The 19,826-nt window shown below is 40.6% G+C and overlaps 1 protein-coding gene across 1 annotated transcript; it reads left to right on the top strand.

The window, feature by feature from the left end:
- The first annotated feature begins 610 nt into the window (after nucleotides 1–610).
- Nucleotides 611–15,697, top strand: LOC100196779 (v-yes-1 Yamaguchi sarcoma viral related oncogene homolog). Its single transcript, NM_001141801.1, is given in 13 exon segments — nucleotides 611–706; nucleotides 5,589–5,725; nucleotides 6,010–6,064; nucleotides 6,226–6,331; nucleotides 6,719–6,817; nucleotides 6,969–7,072; nucleotides 7,279–7,428; nucleotides 7,653–7,805; nucleotides 12,148–12,330; nucleotides 12,516–12,592; nucleotides 13,440–13,593; nucleotides 14,271–14,402; nucleotides 14,787–15,697. Coding segments are annotated over 12 exon segments (1,548 nt in total). The 5' UTR covers nucleotides 611–706; nucleotides 5,589–5,593; the 3' UTR covers nucleotides 14,990–15,697.
- The last annotated feature ends 4,129 nt before the right edge of the window (nucleotides 15,698–19,826 follow it).

Here is a 19,826-nt window from a genome sequence, read left to right as displayed (position 1 = left end):
AGGGGTGCAACTCTCGCTCTCTTGAAGACGGAAGGGACGTAGCCAGCGGTCAAGGATGAGTTGATGAGCGAGGTGAGGAAGGGGAGAAGGTCTCCGGAAATGGTCTGGAGAAGAGAGTGTGTATCATATAGTATGTGTGTGGCAGGCTTACAATGATGGCAAAAAAACAACATTTGAGAGTGCGCTGACCCTGGTGCTAGAGGGGGGACGCAGTTGGAGGTTGAATGTTTTAAGGGGTACAGACTATAAAAAGTTTGGGAACCACTGTTCTGGGGAAATCAATAGGTTGTTTTGGCTGACTGTTCATCATGCCGCTTCTCACTAACACAGACAGTAGTTCCACAATGTCCCCTCAGTCCATTTCATACATTGTAGTACCTGTGATTTTTATAAAACCAAAAAATCCAGTGTACATAAATGTAATAAATATGACTTTGACCTCAAATGACCTCGACTTTCAAATGCGTTCAGTTGGTAAGCAATTATGCAAATACATTGGACAAAACGGAACATTGTACCAGGAAGTTACAGTAATATAAAAAAAAAAAAAAAAAAAAATTAAAATATGAAGTTCCTCATTCTGTTGAATTTCACAGTCCATTGGCAGCTCTAATGAAGAGCAAGACACGAAAGTTGAGGATTACAAACATTTGTCTTTATTTGAATTAGCCGCTCAGCCGCTTCTCCAACTACTGAAATTTGACAGGTAAATCTAGCCTATATTATGGCATTGCTGCTTTATTCTATTTATTTTCTTTGTCTATAGTTTTTTTCTTATCAAACAAGTCTTCATTTTATTTCTATAAACATTACGCTAGTCAATTTGTTTGGGAACGTTGTCCACATTTTCGCTATAAACACAACGTAATACGGTCCACTGAGCCGAATGCACAAGTTAAAATTGTTCTTAAACATCTGTCTAAAGAAATTGGTCTGTATGTACAAACCAGGGCGTTGCCTATGTTTTAAATGTTGTGTGTTTAAGGTGACACATTATTCCGAAAAATGTGGAGAGTTAAAAGCAGGTTACCATCACCTCCTCTAGCCGGCTCAGATTTCCCGATGGTTTACATGCTCACAGTATTCTGAATAGTAGCTCGTATACCGCTTAGCGTCTTATTCGGGATAAACTGTTTACATGCAACTTTGATATCCCGCTCATTAGTATCCCTGTACCATGAATAAACAGAATATTCATAATTTAAGTTCATATGGGTTAAATGGAATAGTAACTAAAATATGAATACTGACTGTAAGCCTATAACTTCTCATAATATTAACTCCTGCAGAATTATGCATTTCTTGCAGTAAATGTACATAATAAATGTTAATGTCTCGGGAACAGAAGTGGAGAATGATTTCTTTCACCATCTCTTGAGAAAATGCTGAATGCACTTGTAATGTGTTATCTTTGACAATGCTGTGCAAGCAGACAGTATTTCAAACACATAAAATATGCACCCAAGACAAACTGAAGTCTTATCAGAAACGTGTTTAATTGTTGGCTATATGGTCCAGTAAGGAGTATCAGCAAAATAAATTGTAATGGAATTATGGTGGAACAAACTGTCCATGTAGCCTACTTTTTGAAGTAATTTGTTTGACAATCAGATGAAACATCACATAACACCCATGATATGTGTAACTGAGCCTGTGTAAGATGTCTAAGATCAGAACATCCCATGCATTTTATCCAGGTCTCTCATAACCGGGATACAAGCTTTTTTGGGTAATTGTTTATGACTACTTTTACTTCACTACATTCCTAATTCACTTTACACATTTTCCCTGATACCCAAAAATACTCATTATATTTTGAATGCTTAGCAGGACAGGAAAATTGTATAATTCACACACACTTATCAAGAGAACATCCCATGTCATCCCAACTGCCTCTGATTTGGCAGACTCACTACACACACATTCTTCATTTGTAAATGATGTTGGAGTGTGCCCCTGGCTCTCTGTAAATGATGGCTGAGTGTTGGAGCATGCCCCTGGCTCTCTGTAAATGATGTGTGAGTGTTGGAGCATGCCCCTGGCTCTCTGTAAATGATGGCTGAGTGTTGGAGCATGCCCCTGGCTCTCTGTAAATGATGGCTGAGTGTTGGAGCATGCCCCTGGCTCTCTGTAAATGATGGCTGAGTGTTGGAGCATGCCCCTGGCTCTCTGTAAATGATGGCTGAGTGTTGGAGCATGCCCCTGGCTCTCTGTAAATGATGGCTGAGTGTTGGACCATGTCCCTGGCTCTCTGTAAATGATGTATGAGTGTTGGAGCATGCCCCTGGCTCTCTGTAAATGATGGCTGAGTGTTGGAGCATGCCCCTGGCTCTCTGTAAATGATGGCTGAGTGTTGGAGCATGCCCCTGGCTCTCTGTAAATGATGGCTGAGTGTTGGAGCATCCCCCTGGCTCTCTGTAAATGATGGCTGAGTGTTGGAGCATGCCCCTGGCTCTCTGTAAATGATGGCTGAGTGTTGGAGCATGCCTCTGGCTCTCTGTAAATGGAAAAATAGAATGGTGGTGTCAGTTTTTCTTAATGTAAGGAATTTGAAATTATTTATACTTTTACTATATTTTAGCAATTACATTTACTTTTGATACTTAAGTATTTATAAAAAACTAATTATTTTAGACTTTTACTCAAGTAGTATTTTACTGGGTGAATTTCACCTTTACTTGAATCATTTTCTATTAAGGTATCTTTACTTTTACTCAAGTATGACAATTGGGTACTTTTTCCAAAAGTACTTGAGTAAAGGTCTAAAATAATTAGTTTTTTCTAACAGTATAGCTTCCGTCCCTCTCCTCACCCCAACCTGGGATCGAACCAGGGACCCTCTGCACACATCGACGACAGCCACCCTCGAAGCATCGTTACCCATCACTCCACAAAAGCCACGGCCTTTGCAGAGCAAGGGGAACAACTACTTCACGTCTCAGAGCGAATGACGTCATCCGATTGAAACGCTATTAGTGCGCACCACCGCTAACTAACTAGCCATTTCACATCAGTTACATGTGCACATGTAAATATGGTTATCGAGATAGATATGGGTTATGGAAGGGTCACATAATTCCATCCAGGTCACCAGGAGGGATCAACCAATTAATTATACTCATGAGCAAACATCTATAACTGCAATTGCCAGTAAATCGCCAAACTTGGCTTTATACCTGTTCAAACAACCCACTCCAGGTGACAGTATGCACACATTCAGTTTGTTTGCCAACTCATAGAAGTAGTAGAAGAAGAAAATTGACTACTTCAAAATGGAGATGGCCTCAGTGGTGCTGCCTGTGCTCTCATAAACGGCATAATGGAACAGGTACAAGGATGCGAAGTCTATGGGTGTGATTGACACACCTGCCGTGCACATGCCCACATGCACTGTGCCCTCCACTAATCTAGGCCTATCCAAGTGTGTGAGGCATGGTTTACAGCTGGAATCCTTAATGGTGAAACAGCCACGTCCGTTTGCGATATTAAAACAACAAAGTTACTGCAAACAATGAACACTGTTTTTTTCCCCTCGGACATCATTGCTCCCGCGATAGAAGAGCACAGTAAGTGCTGCGTTTGTTTTACCTGCTGCGTAATGCTCCTCAGCTCGGCAGCAAAAGCAACAACAGTGGTGGGGCGGCCAGTGGCGCCATTTCCGCCAACTGTGGATTCCATCTTTACGTTTATTTTCATCAATATATGTATTTATTCAACATTACTCAATGTAATTAAACGTTTTGCATTGATTAACTAAATTAATTCTTAAAGAAAATAGAATAATAGTTGACATGAAACCTAAACCCCAGACTTGGTTGAGAAATACGTTATGCAGAGAGGGTTTTTCCTTGCAAAAGGCAGAGGCTGGTCAAATGAGGAAGTGTGCAGAAGCCACAGTAGCACGTAGCCTCTGTATAGTTATTTTAATCTGTCCGAAGCCTTAACCCGTATCCTGTCTGTCATCTAGAAATACAGCCAAAGCACTGACAGCCAAACTACACCTAACAGTGTAGTTGGGTTTGTTTTTCAGCATTTGATTCAGAGCACTAGGTGTTGAATGCATTATTTTTCATCATAGATATACATTTGCTCAATGGTCTAATGCATTGTCCTTATCATTCAACAACAGTGCATTAGTACAACCAAATGCCATAGTTCGCAAACCAGATATTCATTATTGGAGAACAATGCAAAACAAGGACATTTCTAATTTGAAAGGTACATCTAGTTTCTGATCTAGTTCTGGTTTCCATTTGGGGTACATGAAAGACAAGACTAGGTCAAATGAATGGTGTGCCTTTCAGCTGTTATTTGCCCAGAAAGGAAAACTGATAAGTATTGTTTTAGGGGTCCAAAGTTTGAGGAAACCTCAAATGTGTTCAGTTTCGTCAAGGAAGAAAAATACCTTACACCAGTCTAATTTTGACTGGCCTAGTTAATAAGTCCATATTTCTCTCTCCCTCAGTTTTAGTAACACAATCGTTTTAGATCAAGCAATAGGCCTATTGTGTTAATTATATTATTTTGTAGCTCATGATATGACTATTTATAACTGAAATCCTTGGAGAATTCCCCTGGACACAGAGCATTGTCATTGGAGTGTGTGAATGTGTTGTGACACAGAAACTCATGTGTTGCCCCTGGCCTCAGTGAGCCAGCTGTACAACCCTGTTTTCTGCTGTTAGATAGAAAACCGCTACCTGTATCTTATGTCTATGGTATTAATCTACACAGCAGACAATGTAACATATCTAAGATTGTGACCTTTACAGTATAGTGCTCCAAACTCCACTGTGTGAGTGAGTGAGTGAGATTCTGTACACGACCACTGCTGCTCAAAACCCACTTGCTTCTATTTTGCGGTGTAAATTAATTTGCAGACACCGCTGCATCAAGTGGTGTTGTGGTACAGGAGAGGTTAACTCCCCTGAGAGACCACGTCTAACTGAGCCCAGTTCAGACAGAAAGAGCCCAAATCAAATATCCATACTTACTTTATACAGGCTTGTTGCTCAGATTCTGTATGTGCACTGTCTGAAAATCAAATCATGTGTCATCTCCAAGCCTAACAATGCAGAAGGACATAAAACAAGGAAATAATTGATAATGCCTGTTAATGTTTGTGAATGAATAAACGTTAAATGAGTGAGTGAGGCTTTGATCTGTGCTAGGTTGTGTGCTATCAATACTGCGGCAAATAAAGTTATATATTTTACAGTGTATTGACACAGTTGACTCCTGATCAGTGCACTGTCATAGTAACTTAGTCCCAAGCTACTGCAGTTCTACTTTACTTAATAACAAGTCATCTGTGTTTATGAGCAGTGGTCATCTGCGTACAGTCGGTCATGAACACTGCTAACACACACACACACACAGTCAGTGTTAATCTTCTGTTTGATGTATGCGTCTTGATAGTCATCTTCGTTATGTTTCCCCATCCCTCTTTCCTTATGGGCCTTTTGCAGGAATATAGAGATCATGAATAGTAAGCCTTGTTCCAAATGCTATGTGTGTGTCTTTCCCATGAACCAATGGGAAAGATGAGGTCAATACATTAAAGTTAGCTTCTGTGTCTATCCCAATAGGCAATATGGGTTGTAAAAAATCCAAGCTGAATGCCGGTCTGAATGGAGGTGTGCTTGATGGCAAGAACCGACAGCCAGTACGTCCCGATCAAACTGTAAATTTGAGAGATCGCACCTCCATTAAACCAAGTGCTACAGTAAGTAGTAGTTTCAGGGGAAACAGTATTTTTGTAATCACTACCAAAAATCCCTGACCTGGAAACAATTGACAAAATTGGTTCAAGTGTGTTGTTGATGAATCTTCAAATATTGAAAAATGTACCAAATTATTATTATTTTTTTTTAAATGGGTGAAATAGCACACATTTCAATCTCTTCACCTTACATTCAAACTATTGTTCATAGATTAGCACAATAAAACCATAACATTTTGTCAAACTACTGTCCAGAAGTTCTGATATGAAATGATATCTTGATACAGAGTAACTCACCTCCTGGAGGTCTCCTGCCTGGTCAGGTATTCATGAAAATGGAAGGTATGCTTGTTGCATTTCTTTATCGCACATTGTTACAGTAATGATGCAGAGCAAATATTGTATGATGGTTCCATTTCTTTTGCAGTGCATTGCAATATTCCAATAACATTTGATTGCAAGAGAAGTGTGTTCCCACTGTCTCCCCCTCTTTTCTAACACAGAGCAAAGCGAGTCTGGTAAAATAGCAATTGCAATATACCCATATGATGCAATACATGCAGAAGATTTGGGATTCAAGAAGGGCGAAAGGCTTAAGGTTCTTGAAGAGTAAGTGCCTGTTCTCCATATATTACATTTGAGTGTGTTGGATTTTATACATAAACCAACACAATGTTGGACTAAGAGGAATATTGTTTGCGCAAGCATTTTATATAAAGATGATTACAGTGTCATCATTGAATAGTACACTATCTAGAACCTTCGGATGTCCCCATAGGAGAACCCTTTTTGGTTCCAGGTAGAACCCTTTGGGGGTCCATGTAGCACTCTTTCCACAGAGAGTTCTACATGGAACCCAAAAGGGTTCTCATTGGAACCAAAAAGGGTTCTCCTATGGGGACATCCGAATAACCCTTTTGGAACCCTTATTTTTTTCTAAGAGAAGATTGTTGTGTCCCTTCCTTCATTGACGACATGAATCATAACTGTTTTCAGGCATGGTGAATGGTGGAAGGCTAGGTCTCTGACCACTAAGAAAGAAGGGTTCATACCCTCCAATTATGTTGCCGAGGCCAACACCATGGAGACAGAGGAGTGAGTGTCGTTATCATAATGACTTTTGCACATTTCTCTCAGAGCCAACAAGGCTTTCTATTCACCGTTAATAGAAGCACATAGCTGTTATTCGATTCATTTCAGGGGAAGATATCTAAATTGTGTCACTATAATATTGTTTTCTGCGTAGATGGTTTTTCAAGGATATTACAAGGAAGGATGCAGAAAGACAACTTTTGGCCCCTGCAAACAAAGCAGGCTCTTACCTCATTCGTGAGAGTGAGACATCAAAAGGTAAGGACCCACTGGATAAACTATGTCTCTCTAATGAAAATAACTTGTCCATGATTCCTATACGTCAAATAATTTATGCACGCTTGACTGTAAGTCGTTTTGGATAAAAGCATCTGCTAAATGGAATATATTATTATTTTATATATTATTCACTGTATTGTATTTGGATGTCTGAATGTGATAGTGATTGTGTTTCTCTTCATCAGGAAGTTATTCCATGTCTATCAGAGATGTGGATGCCCAGGGAATAAACGCTGTGAAACATTATAAGATCCGCACGCTGGATAATGGTGGCTTCTACATCTCTCCTAAAATCACATTCCCTGACATTGGCAGCATGATAAAACATTATTACAGTGAGTACCAATGTATTTGAGCCCACCTGTAATATTGCACAAAACTAAGACGTTTCATTTTCTCTTGGCTTCTTTCAACTTCTCTATTTACTAAAAGTAAATAGAGAAATATGCATTCACTACTGTAAGTCTCTCTGGATAAGAGCGTCTGCTAAATGACAAACAAACAAAAAAATGTACAAAAATGCAATGTCTCAACATCAGTTTGTGGTGTGATTTGTCAGAACAATCAGATGGTCTCTGTCGAAAGCTGGAGAAGCCGTGTGATAAACCCGAAGCTCAGAAGCCATGGGACAAAGATGCCTGGGAGATCTCCAAGGAGTCCATCAAGATGGTGAAAAAACTGGGAGCAGGACAGTTTGGAGAAGTGTGGATGGGTGAGTCAAAGATACACAAAAGTATACAGACACCTTCAAATTAGTGGATTTGGCTATTTAAACCACACCCTTTGCTGACCAGTGTATAAAATCGAGCACACAGCCATGCAATCTCCATAGACAAACATTGGCAGTAGAATGGCCTTACTGAAGAGCTGTGACTTTCAACGTGGCACTGTTATAGGATGCCACCTTTCCAACAAGTCAGTTTGTCAAATTTCTGCCCCGGTCAACTCTAAGTGCTGTTAACGTGTAGTGGAAACGTCTAGGAGCAACAACGGCTCAGCCAAGAAGTGGTAAACTACACAAGCTCACAGAACGGGAGTGCTGAAGTGCGTAGCGTGTAAAAATCGTCTGTTCTTGGTTGCAACACTCACTACCGAGTTCCAAACTGCCTGGGGAAGCAACGTCAGCACAATAACTGTTCGTCGGGAGCTTTATGAAATGGGTTTCCATGGCCAAGCAGCCGCACACAAGCCTAAGATCATCGTGCCCAATGGCAATCGTCGGCTGGAGTGGTGTAAAGCTCACCACCATTGGACTCTGGAGCAGTGGAAACGTGTTCTCTGGAGTGATGAATAATGCACCACCATCTGGCAGTCCAACGGACAAATCTGGGTTTGGCGGATGCCAGGAGAATGCTACCTGCCCCAATGCATAGTGCCAACTGTACAGTTTGGTGGAGGAATAATGGTCTGGGGCTGTTTTTCATGGTTCGGGCTAGGCCCCTTAGTTCCAGTGAAGGGAAATCTTAATGCTAAAGCATACAATGACATTTTAGACGATTCTAATTCCTGTTTTTATAGAGAAGAGGAGACTAAACTCTCCAGAGACATAACAATCAAGGGGTGAATGAGGGAAAGCTTCCGGCTCCATCTGGCTGGCTGGTTCACTGTGCCATAGGAAAAGCCCTTAATGCCAAAGAGGTCAAAGAAAACGAATTAGCGCAGAGGAGGCCCTACAGTCCATTTTTATTTGCAATGCCAACAATTTCCTACAATTCATCAACAGGTGCAATGTGATATAACGAGATCCATGTGGAAGAACTTGACTGGCTTGCACATTTTTTTCCTCCCCAATTTCGATCTTGTCTCATCGCTGCAACTCCCCAACGGGCATGGGAGGCGAAGGTCGAATCATGGGTCCTCCTTAACATGACCCGCCAAACTGCGCTTTGTAACCCAGAAGCCAGCCGCACCAATGTGTTAGAGGAAACACTGTTCACCTGACGACCGAGGCCAGCCTACAGGCGCCCAGCCCGCCACAAGGAGTCGCTACAGCACGATGAGCCAAGTAAAGCCCCCCCCGGGCAAAACCCTCCCCTAACCTGGACGATGCTGGGCCAATTGTGCACCGCCCTATGGGACTCCCGGTCACGGCCGGTTGTGATACAGCCCAGGATCAAACCCAGATATGTAGTGATAATTATAGCATTGTGATGTAGTACCTTAGACTGCTGCGCCACTCGGGAGGCCCACTCCATTGCTTTTTTAATACTATCACTTTAATGTGGTGTAATTGTATCAGGGGTAGGGCAGCTGAGACAGACAGGTATAGTCAAATGTTGATCTTTCTGTCTCTATGAGATTGTTAGCAGCCTTAGAGAGTGGAGGGATGGGACTGGTACTAGGAACTGTTGGCGCTGTTATCAGAGGCATCTGTAGAGGAAATGTGAGCGTGTCTGACGTCGAATTTGCATTGGATTTTGTTATTATTCATGTGCTACCTTCCTGCACCTCGGCCTTGATGAATTGTAGGAAATTGTTGGCATTGCAAATATACAAATGGACTGTAGGGCCTCCTGTACTGCGCTCAAGATGTTTTTCGTTTTCTTTGACCTCTTTGGCATTAAGGGCTTTTCCTATGGCACAGTGATCCAGCCAGCCAGCCAGATGGAGCCGTCGACAGTCCTGTTTCCTCTCATTCACCTCCTTGCATTTGTTATGTCTCTGGAGAGTTTAGTCTCCTCTTCTCTATAAAAAACAAGGAATTAAAAGAATCGTCTAAAATGTCATTGTATGCTTTAGCATTAAGATTTCCCTTCACTGGAACTAAGGGGCCTAGCCCGAACCATGAAAAACAGCCCCAGACCATTATTCCTCCACCAAACTTTACAGTTGGCACTATGCATTGGGGCAGGTAGCATTCTCCTGGCATCCGCCAAACCCAGATTTGTCCGTTGGACTGCCAGATGGTGGTGCATTATTCATCACTCCAGAGAACACGTTTCCACTGCTCCAGAGTCCAATGGTGGTGAGCTTTACACCACTCCAGCCGACGATTGCCATTGGGCACGATGATCTTAGGCTTGTGTGCGGCTGCTCGGCCATGGAAACCCATTTCATAAAGCTCCCGACGAACAGTTATTGTGCTGACGTTGCTTCCCCAGGCAGTTTGGAACTCGGTAGTGAGTGTTGCAACCAAGAACAGACGATTTTTACACGCTACGCACTTCAGCACTCCCGTTCTGTGAGCTTGTGTGGTTTACCACTTCTTGGCTGAGCCGTTGTTGCTCCTAGACGTTTCCACTACACGTTAACAGCACTTAGAGTTGACCGGGGCAGAAATTTGACAAACTGACTTGTTGGAAAGGTGGCATTTAAACTCGTCTTTCAACCACTCCACACATTTCTTGTTAACAAACTATAGTTTTGGCAAGTCGGTTAGGACATCTACTTGGTGCATGACACAAGTCATTTTTCCAACAATTGTTTACAGACAGATTATTTCACTTATAATTTACTGTATCACAATTCCAGTGTGTCAGAAGTTTACATACACTAAGTTGACTGCCTTTAAATAGCTTGGAAATTCCAGAAAATTATACCTTCAGGCATTTGGAAATTGCTCCCAAGGATGAACCAGACTTGTGTAGGTCTACAATTTTTTTTCGTAGGATTTTTCCATGATGTCAAGCAAAGAGGCACTGAGTTTGAAGGTAGGCCTTGAAATACATCCACAGGTACACCTCCAATTGACTCAAATGATGTCAATTTGCTTATCAGAAGCTTCTAAAGCCATGACATCATTTTCTGGAATTTCCCAAGCTGTTTAAAGGCACAGTCAACTTAGTGTATGTAAACTTCTGACCCACTGGAATTGTGATACAGTGAATTATAAGTGAAATAATCTGTCTGTAACAATTGTTGGAAAAATTACTTGTGTCATGCACAAAGTAAATGTCCTAACCGACTTGCCAAAACTATAGTTTGTTAACAAGAAATGTGTGGAGTGGTTTAAAAACGAGTTTTAATGACTCCAACCTAAGTGTATGTAAACTTCCGACTTCAACTGTATGTCAGAAAAGGAGAGACAAGTCCTGCAATATGATTATGATTTAGGCCTATATAATAAAATATAGTAGACATCATGCTGCTATGCAATCTCCTTACCAATGGCAATTGCATCATTTTTTAATCATTGGGCCTATGTTTTAATGTTTTTATTAGCCTACCATTATTATAATCAAACTCCCCTTTCCCCCAAATGAACAATAAGAACAGAAGTGGAGCATGGAGATACACACTTTCCCATGAAGTTCAAATTGTAGAAATACAGACCTTTGCAAGAATTTTTAGTGCGCACGCACATTGATAAATAAGGCTTCGCTGTCTACTTTTAGCTCTGTCAAAAAACTCATGTTTTGTGAACTGTTACAGCTTAATTCCTCAATTATATTTATTCAGCATTTAGTATGTGCACTACTCGAGTCGCGTCCCAAATCCCTAGTGTTCGAGTCCTTTATACTCAAGTCATGAGTTGGCTCACAAGTCCCTAGAGTTCGAGTCCGAGTCCTTTATACTCAAGTCATGAGTTGGCTCACAAGTCCCTAGAGTTCGAGTCCGAGTCCTTTATACTCAAGTCATGAGTTGAGTCGCAAGTCCCTTGGTAGTCCCATACGTTGCTGTCCAACCATTTTTTTAAAGCTAAACTTCATTATACTGTTGCACATTTGTACGGCTAAATATATAATACAGCTATTTAACATTTGCTGTTGTAGCTAGTATGTTGAATTCTGCAAAAAAGAGGTTTACTAACAACAAACTCACCACTGGTCGAGTCCAAGTCGAGTTACGAGTCATAAAAATCTTGACTTAAGACTGAGTCCTGGACTTGAGTACTACAACACTGCTTAGCACTGGCATTGGTTCCCTTGTTGCTAAATCACGTGAGACAGTATGCATTCAATGTCACCAGTTTGTCAAATCTTCCAATCAAAATGTAATTCAAATCAAAAAGACAAAAAGATACAGCAGGTAGCCCTAGAGGTCAGAAAACAATGGGCAGTAGTGGTACAATATCAATCTAGCTATACTTCCTACTGAGCAAATCCCTCCTGCAGCATTCTACAACAACACGACCAAGGTGGCAGTGAAGACGCTGAAGCCAGGCACCATGTCAGCTGAGGCCTTCATGGAGGAGGCTAACCTGATGAAGACCCTGCAACACGACAGACTGGTGCGCCTCTACGCCGTCGTCACCAAGATCGAGCCGATCTACATCATCACAGAGTACATGTCCAATGGTAACACACACACTGAGTCCAATTCCTACAAGACAGACCTCTTGGTTTCAAACACTATTATGTGGCCAGCATGGACTGTTTTCATCAATACATACCATTTGATGTTACATAAGTGTTCTGTAAGTCACCAATAATTTCATTGGTTTGGTTTCTATTCCTCAATTTTGTTTCTTTACCTTTTGTAGGGAGCCTCTTAGATTTCTTAAAAAGTGAGGCGGGCTGCAAAGTACAGCTACCTAAGCTAATCGATTTTTCTGCCCAGGTAATGCACGTTCTTCTTACATCTCTCTGTCTCAGTGATTAAGAGCATTGCTCTTTATAGACTGTTTCCTTTTAAGAAATAGATGCTGATGTCACTTTTTCCATTGGTTAACCAGAAAGAGGAACAGAATACCATGGTTTTTGTTTCACTTAACAAATGAGTTGCCACAAACTAAGAACATAGAAGTGCCAAGTGAAGACCATCCAGTGGTCCCTCACACACACACCAATCAGAGTATGTCTCTCATGGAAGTAGAAATGTGGTTCAATCAAAGTCAATACACAAAATGATGAATAACATGTATCATTGATAACATGCCTCCCCAAAGAAGTAAATTACCTAAAAATAGATTAAAGATAAACCAAAATACCTCATGCCATGTCAGTACACCAGTTGTGGTAAATTCAGAATAAACTTTAAATCAGATCACTGTGTAGTGACAGAGGTATGGTCCGTTCTGGGGAAAACTGCATCAAACCACAGTTGCACATCCTCTTAGACAAAGTGAAAGAGGATGCCATCTAGGAAACGAAACAGTCGTCCCTTTCCCCAAATGGACAACCACTCCTCAGCTCAGCTCACTTAAACTTGTTGAGTACTAACCAAGTCAAATGGTTGGTAGCTAATTCAATTCTAACCAGACGTAAAACACATACATTAACTATGGTATGCAGCATTGCAAATTACCATACTGAATTTGTGTCAGGAGTCTAGTTAATAACCATTTTTCAGTATTGTTTTATGGGAACAACAACACAAGTCAGATAGTCTGAAAGCTCTACTGAATTGGGTTGAGTGCTCAATTGAGTTCCATTAATACCTGAGGGGAAATGTCATCCTTTTTCAGATTGCGGAGGGCATGGCGTACATTGAGAAAAAGAACTACATCCACCGTGACCTGAGAACAGCCAATGTCCTGGTGTCTGAGAGTTTGCTGTGTAAAATAGCTGACTTTGGCCTGGCCAGAGTCATTGAGGATGACCAGTATACAGCCAGAGAGGGTAAGCTTCCTGTCTGTGCATGCTAGAATTAGTCAGTACAGTATTACACTGGCCAAAATGTTATACATATGTGTATCTCATGTGATAACTGTCATAAATGATTCCAAATATCTGTCTAGTGTTTGGCTGAGAAAGACAGTATAGAGAAATTCCCTGGTGTTCTGCAGAGTTGTATTACAGTAGTGTAATTGTATATTTTTTGTAATATCGTATCTGTAGAGACCAGAAGTACATCTGTTTTCCCGAGACATGTTCTTGTTTACTTAAGGGACCAGGTTGTCACTAGTTACCACAGCCACAAAGTCATAACTATGGCTACACCCCACCCATTTCTACAATTTCTTAAAATCTGATTTCAGAACTAACACTAACCTTAACCACACTGCTAACCTTATGCCTAACCCCAACTTTACATTTGTTTTCATGGATTGTTATGATATAGCCAGTGTTGACTTTGTGGCTGTTGTAATTTTTTATTTTTTTCATGCCAATCAGGAAGCAGAGGTCAATATCAGCAATGTCAGAAGTAAAACTGCTATCAACGCATATTCCATAGTTAATACAGGCCTGGTTTGTACAAGAATGTTTCTGTCAGCAATCCAAGCTTGTAACGTTACTTTGTTTTTCCTCCTATATCAGTGTCAGAAACTCTTTCGCCCTCTGTTTGTCCATTACAGGAGCTAAGTTTCCCATCAAGTGGACAGCACCAGAGGCCATCAACTATGGCTCCTTCACTATCAAATCAGACATGTGGTCCTTCGGAGTCCTCCTGTATGAAATCATTACCTATGGAAAAATACCTTACCCAGGTAATTACATGCAACCTTACACACAAACACATTCATATTTAAGACTAGCTACTCAAGACTGATTTCCCCACATGCTGCAAAATTTGGAGCTTGAATGCACTCAATAATAGGTGAGCACAGATATTTATCGCCATCTACTGGTTAATGAAAGATGTTGCAAGCGATCGTAGGGATTTTTTCTCCAGAAAAAGACCTCTGTCTGCTCTGATGGCATTTATTGTGATGCCTTAACAAATACAAAAAAATCTGACTTTATTGCTCAACCATTTTCCCCACATAAATAAGAAATCGGTCATGTTGGCTTCTTTCAATTTAGGTCGACCTGCTATTCAGAGTTACTACTTCTCACTTCTGATTCTTTCTGTTCCTGTTTTCCTTTTTTAGGGATGAGCAATGGTGAAGTGATGACATCAGTGCAGAAAGGTTATAGAATGCCCCGCCCTGAGAACTGTCCCAACGAGCTCTATGACATCATGACCACCTGCTGGAAGAGCAAGCCAGACGACAGGCCCACATTTGACTACATCCAGAGTGTCCTGGATGACTTTTACACCGCCACTGAGGGACAGTACCAACAGCAGCAGTAGGAAGTCAGTGTCTGAGTCCCAAATGGCACCCCATTCCCTTAATAGTGCACTACTGTTGGGCTCTATGGTCAAAAGTAGTGAACTATATAGGGAATAGAGTGCAATTTGGGATGTAAAATGTCTGCTAATGTGCTGGTTTCTTCAATCCACCAGCAAAACAATCAGTTATTCCGCAGAGAGAGATATTGTCGGACATGTTTACTGCTTACTTATTTGTTAAGCAAGCTAAAAGATTCACCTTTGAGTTCAACTTCATATTGAAGTATAAACCTAATGTTCTTCAGCCTTTTTACAGAGAATGATCACATAAATAATGTACTGAATCTGTTGCAAACATGAAAAAAAAATCAGCACATTGAACAGCACAAAATGTACATTTTACCACATATTTATTAGAACTTTAGCCATAGCTTGTTGAATTCAATCAGCAGATTTACCAGTACTAATAAATGTATATTTTTATTTGAGCTGTTACATTAAGGTACATGAATCGATATTAAGCAGCTGATCTTTTGGACTATGTTCATGTTTATGTTTAATCGTATTAATATTAAGGCTGTCACAAGAGTCTAACGAGTTACTAATGTGACGTAGATTTGTTGTGTTGTTTTTTTTACAATGAGATTGATGTGAGTGACATGACCATGTGTGTGATTACTGTACTCTGAATAAATGCAAAAGACCTAGAGCAATAAAATATCAACCATTTTTGGCCAGGTCGTGTTCTTTTGTAGTAGAGCGTGTCAGCCGTTTAAAATGTCTCCAGGGGTTGTGTGTGATGTCATTTGAAGATGTAATTGATTTCCGGAGCAGATCATTAGAGTGGATGGACTTCAAAAACACGAAAGGTGATATTGATAGCAGGGTGTTCAGTACAGAGAAGAAAAAAAACAGAGATAGTTAGATGATGCAACATTGTATCTGTCCCATTATAAGGTCTGTGTGCGCATGGGCAGCGCCATAGACCTCGCCAGCTTGTAGTCCTAAAAAACGGAAATGAATACCCTAGGTTCATTCAGCCATTCCTATGTGGGAAATGAATGGGGTTTTGGAATAAAAGCCAAAAATAAGGTTAACAGAGACTTAGATCTTATCCACTGAGTATACAAAACATTAAGAACACCTGCTCTAGACTGACCTTGTGAATCAAGGGGAAAGCTATGATCCCTTATTGATGTCACTTGTTAAATCCACTTCAAATCAATGTAGATGAAAGGGAGTGGTCAAGTTAAAGGATTGTGTATGTGTGCCATTCAGAGGGGGAATGGGTAAAACAAAATACTTAAGTGCCTTTGAACAACGCATTGATGCTGTTCTGGGGGAGGGGTGCAACTCAATATAAGGAAGGTGTTCCTAATGTTTTGTACACTCAGTGTACGTTTTGTTTTATGAGATCATATCAGTCAGTTAACATGACCTTTATGAATTATGAAGACCATGTGCTTTATGTGCTTGTTTTGATTAGATAAATGAAGATCATTTCATAGAACAAAATATATTTCCTAAGCCTGTCTTTACCACAGATGTTTTTTTCCTGAGTTTAAATGAAACCATGCAACAAAAAACATTTTCCCCATAGGCTTTGGCCAACGAGCCATGGCGAAGTCAGCTTCTGTTAGTGCCCACAAAAAGACGCCATTTCTATTGCTCTCTATTGAGGCCATCTCCATTTTTAAGTAGTCAATGTTGTTATTTTCTACTGCTTCTATGAGTTGGTAAACAATCTGAAAGGTTGTATACTGCCACCTGGAGTGTGTTGTTTGAACAGGTATAAAGCCAAGGTTGGCGATTTACTGCCACATGCAGTTATGGAATGTTTGCTCGAACTAGTATAATTAATTGGCTGATCCCTCCTGAGGACCTGGATGGAATCATGTGTTCCTTCCATAACCCATAGGAAGTCCCACCCAGTTGACTACTTCAAAATGGTCAAAGTCCTTAATGGTGCTGCCCATGCTAAAACAGGCTTTTGGGCAATAGAGTCCTCTATTATTCTCTATGGAAAAAAACTAGGTTGAATTCAGAATAAGGGGGACATTTTTTGCATTTACGTCTTCTGTAACCTCTTTTGACATCTGTCCAACATATTAGCCAAACACATGATACATTTCTGAAATCCTCAAGATGTTTCCTAACCACACACAAAACATTTATATCATATTCACAGGAGGCATGACGTGTACACTGAGTCAATACCATATTTTCAGTTTGCATTTGGTAGACTGGGACAGCAGGTTAGATAAACTGGGACACCATTATTACAGTCCTAATTGTACCCCAATGACAATTAAATTAACTTTTGTGTGATTAGGAAACATCTGAGGATTTCAGAATTGTATCATGTGTTGGGCTAATATGTTGAATAGATGTCTGAAGAGGTTACAGGAGACCAAAATATAAAGTGTCCCACTTTTTCTGAATTCACTCCAATAACAGTACTACAATAACAAATGTATAGGATATAGTACTACAATAACCAGAGCCCTGTCTTACCTAAGAGGAGAGGGAGGGTCCCTATTGTAAACTGGATCTCTTTCCTCCACTGGAAAAGCCTATAAGACTGTCCCATTTTAGCTACTCCATGCTGTCCTATTTTAGCTATCAGCTATGGTTGGTAAAGCGGGATAACAACAAAAACAACTGAATTACAAAATGTAAACATAATTTTGCCAACTTTTTATGTATTTTGATGCACCAGTACATAGTATGCACATTTACATCCCACTTTGACACAGTGCATTATTTATGACAGTTTTATAACCTCAACCACAGACGTTCCATTATATTGACCAGATACTCCATTGGCCACTCTGACAACGAAAATACATTTTTTTCCAAAAGGCAGACGGGGTGCAAGATCAGCTGGGACCATTCTAGCCAACGAAAGGCCAGAGACGCGTGTGAACAACCACAACGGCCAATAGTATCTGGGATCCTTCGGACATCTCTACCCCAATAAGGTTGACATTTAAAAATGGTTAGCCAGTTAAGGTGACAACCGCTTTGCACTGGACCGTGTCAAATGATTCTTCAAAGTTTAAAAAGCATTATCAAGATCATTCATGGCCTTATTACATGCTTCAGTCCACCAAGGAACTATCCCTCACTGGAGTAGCCAATAAGGCAGCATCTAACATGACTGAATTCACAGACGCAGCACAGTCTACTACCGACCCTTCCATTGACAATTTACGATTCTCCTTCTCACACAAAGTGTAAAAAGTTTTCCAGTATGCCTTGTCAAAGCACCAATTTATAACCAGTTCCCTTTCCTGAAAACATACGTCAAGATCTATGTTGCACATGACTGGGAAATGATCACTACATTTTGTGGATTCTATCTTCACATTCCACTCACATATTCCAGCAATGGAGGAGGGCACTAACATAAGATCTAAAAATGACGAAGTACCTCTAGTCACATTTAACTTTCATTTATACTAGCTAGTCCCCTCCGCTCCATAAAACTTTCAACCACTAAACCATTGGCATCTGTGGTATTGCTGCTCCAAAAGCTGTTATGCACATTGAAATCTCCACACCACATCTCCTTCACTGGATTTCACAACTATATCTAATTCAGATACAGAGATGGGTTTACAAGGATTATAGTATATAAACAATGTGATTATTACCCCCTTATCTTCAGCGCCACACATTCATGTTCTTTGAAACCATGTCCTACACCTTCTTTGATAAATGTAGCTCACCCACCACTCGAACCCCGTATTCGATCACTTCTCACAGAGATAAAACCAAGAATAATATAATCCAATTAAGTTTAAGCATTTTTCTTGTATACACACCACATCCGGTAAAACATCTAAATCATGTTGAAACTTCTTAAATTCTTGTCAATTGGCTATCAAACTCCTAGCATCCATTTAAGTGATAACGCCCTTGAATAGTCCCGACACAAATCTATGGTTGCTACCCAAGCCGGCTGGTCGTTTGTTCTATCGGTTCGGTTGCCAGAGTCGTTCAGTCTTTTTGTTCTGTTTCTATGGACGCGACCCAGTCGTTCAGTCTTTTTGTTCTGTATCTATGGACGCGACCCAGTCGTTCAGTCTTTTTGTTCTGTATCTATGGACGCGACCCAGTCGTTCAGTCTTTTTATTCTGTATCTATGGACGCGACCCAGTCGTTCAGTCTTTTTGTTCTGTATCTATGGACGCGACCCAGTCGTTCGTTCTAAATGTTCCATTGCCATACTGGCTGGCAACGTTCTTATCCCCTGCTTGCTAGCTAGCCAACTACGGCTAACTTACAGTCACGTTAAACAGTGCAGCAAGAATAACAACAGTAGCTGCATTTGTTTAAGCTTTTTTCCTAGTGACCTTTACTTGGATGGATGGATATATATATAAAAAATTATGCCAGGTGATTTATGATTTCGACTGGCTGAGAAACCCTGCCTGCCTGCCTGCCTGCCTGCCTGTCTGTCTGTCTCGTCCCCACACGCTCATTATGGGACAGATGGAGATCAAATGTTAATATTGAAACAATGTTTCAAATGTCGGAGAGACAGACCGCAAGATTTATACAAATCCCCGGTGTTGAAAACTACATTTTATTCTAAAAGAAATGTGAGATAATGTCTAGATGCTCTTTATAGTGGAGATCAAGTTTATAAAGTGCCTGGCTGGGCTGATGAGACGGATTGTAGTCAGATGGAACAGAGTAAATCGGCATTTTAACATCATAGATTTAGCTGGTGGTAACTTGTGGATTGGCGGAATGTATTTATGAATTTATTTAGTAATGCAACAGTTTCAATTTAGATGTGTAGTTCCTTGCCTTACTGTGTTGGCAACAGGTTTATAAAAGCAATAAGTCA

The sequence above is a fragment of the Salmo salar genome, chromosome ssa03 (assembly GCF_905237065.1).
Source record: "Salmo salar chromosome ssa03, Ssal_v3.1, whole genome shotgun sequence".
In the NCBI taxonomy this organism is placed as follows: Eukaryota; Metazoa; Chordata; class Actinopteri; order Salmoniformes; family Salmonidae; genus Salmo; species Salmo salar.
Note: the sequence above shows the minus strand (reverse complement) of the source record. Positions and strands in the feature narration are given on the sequence as shown.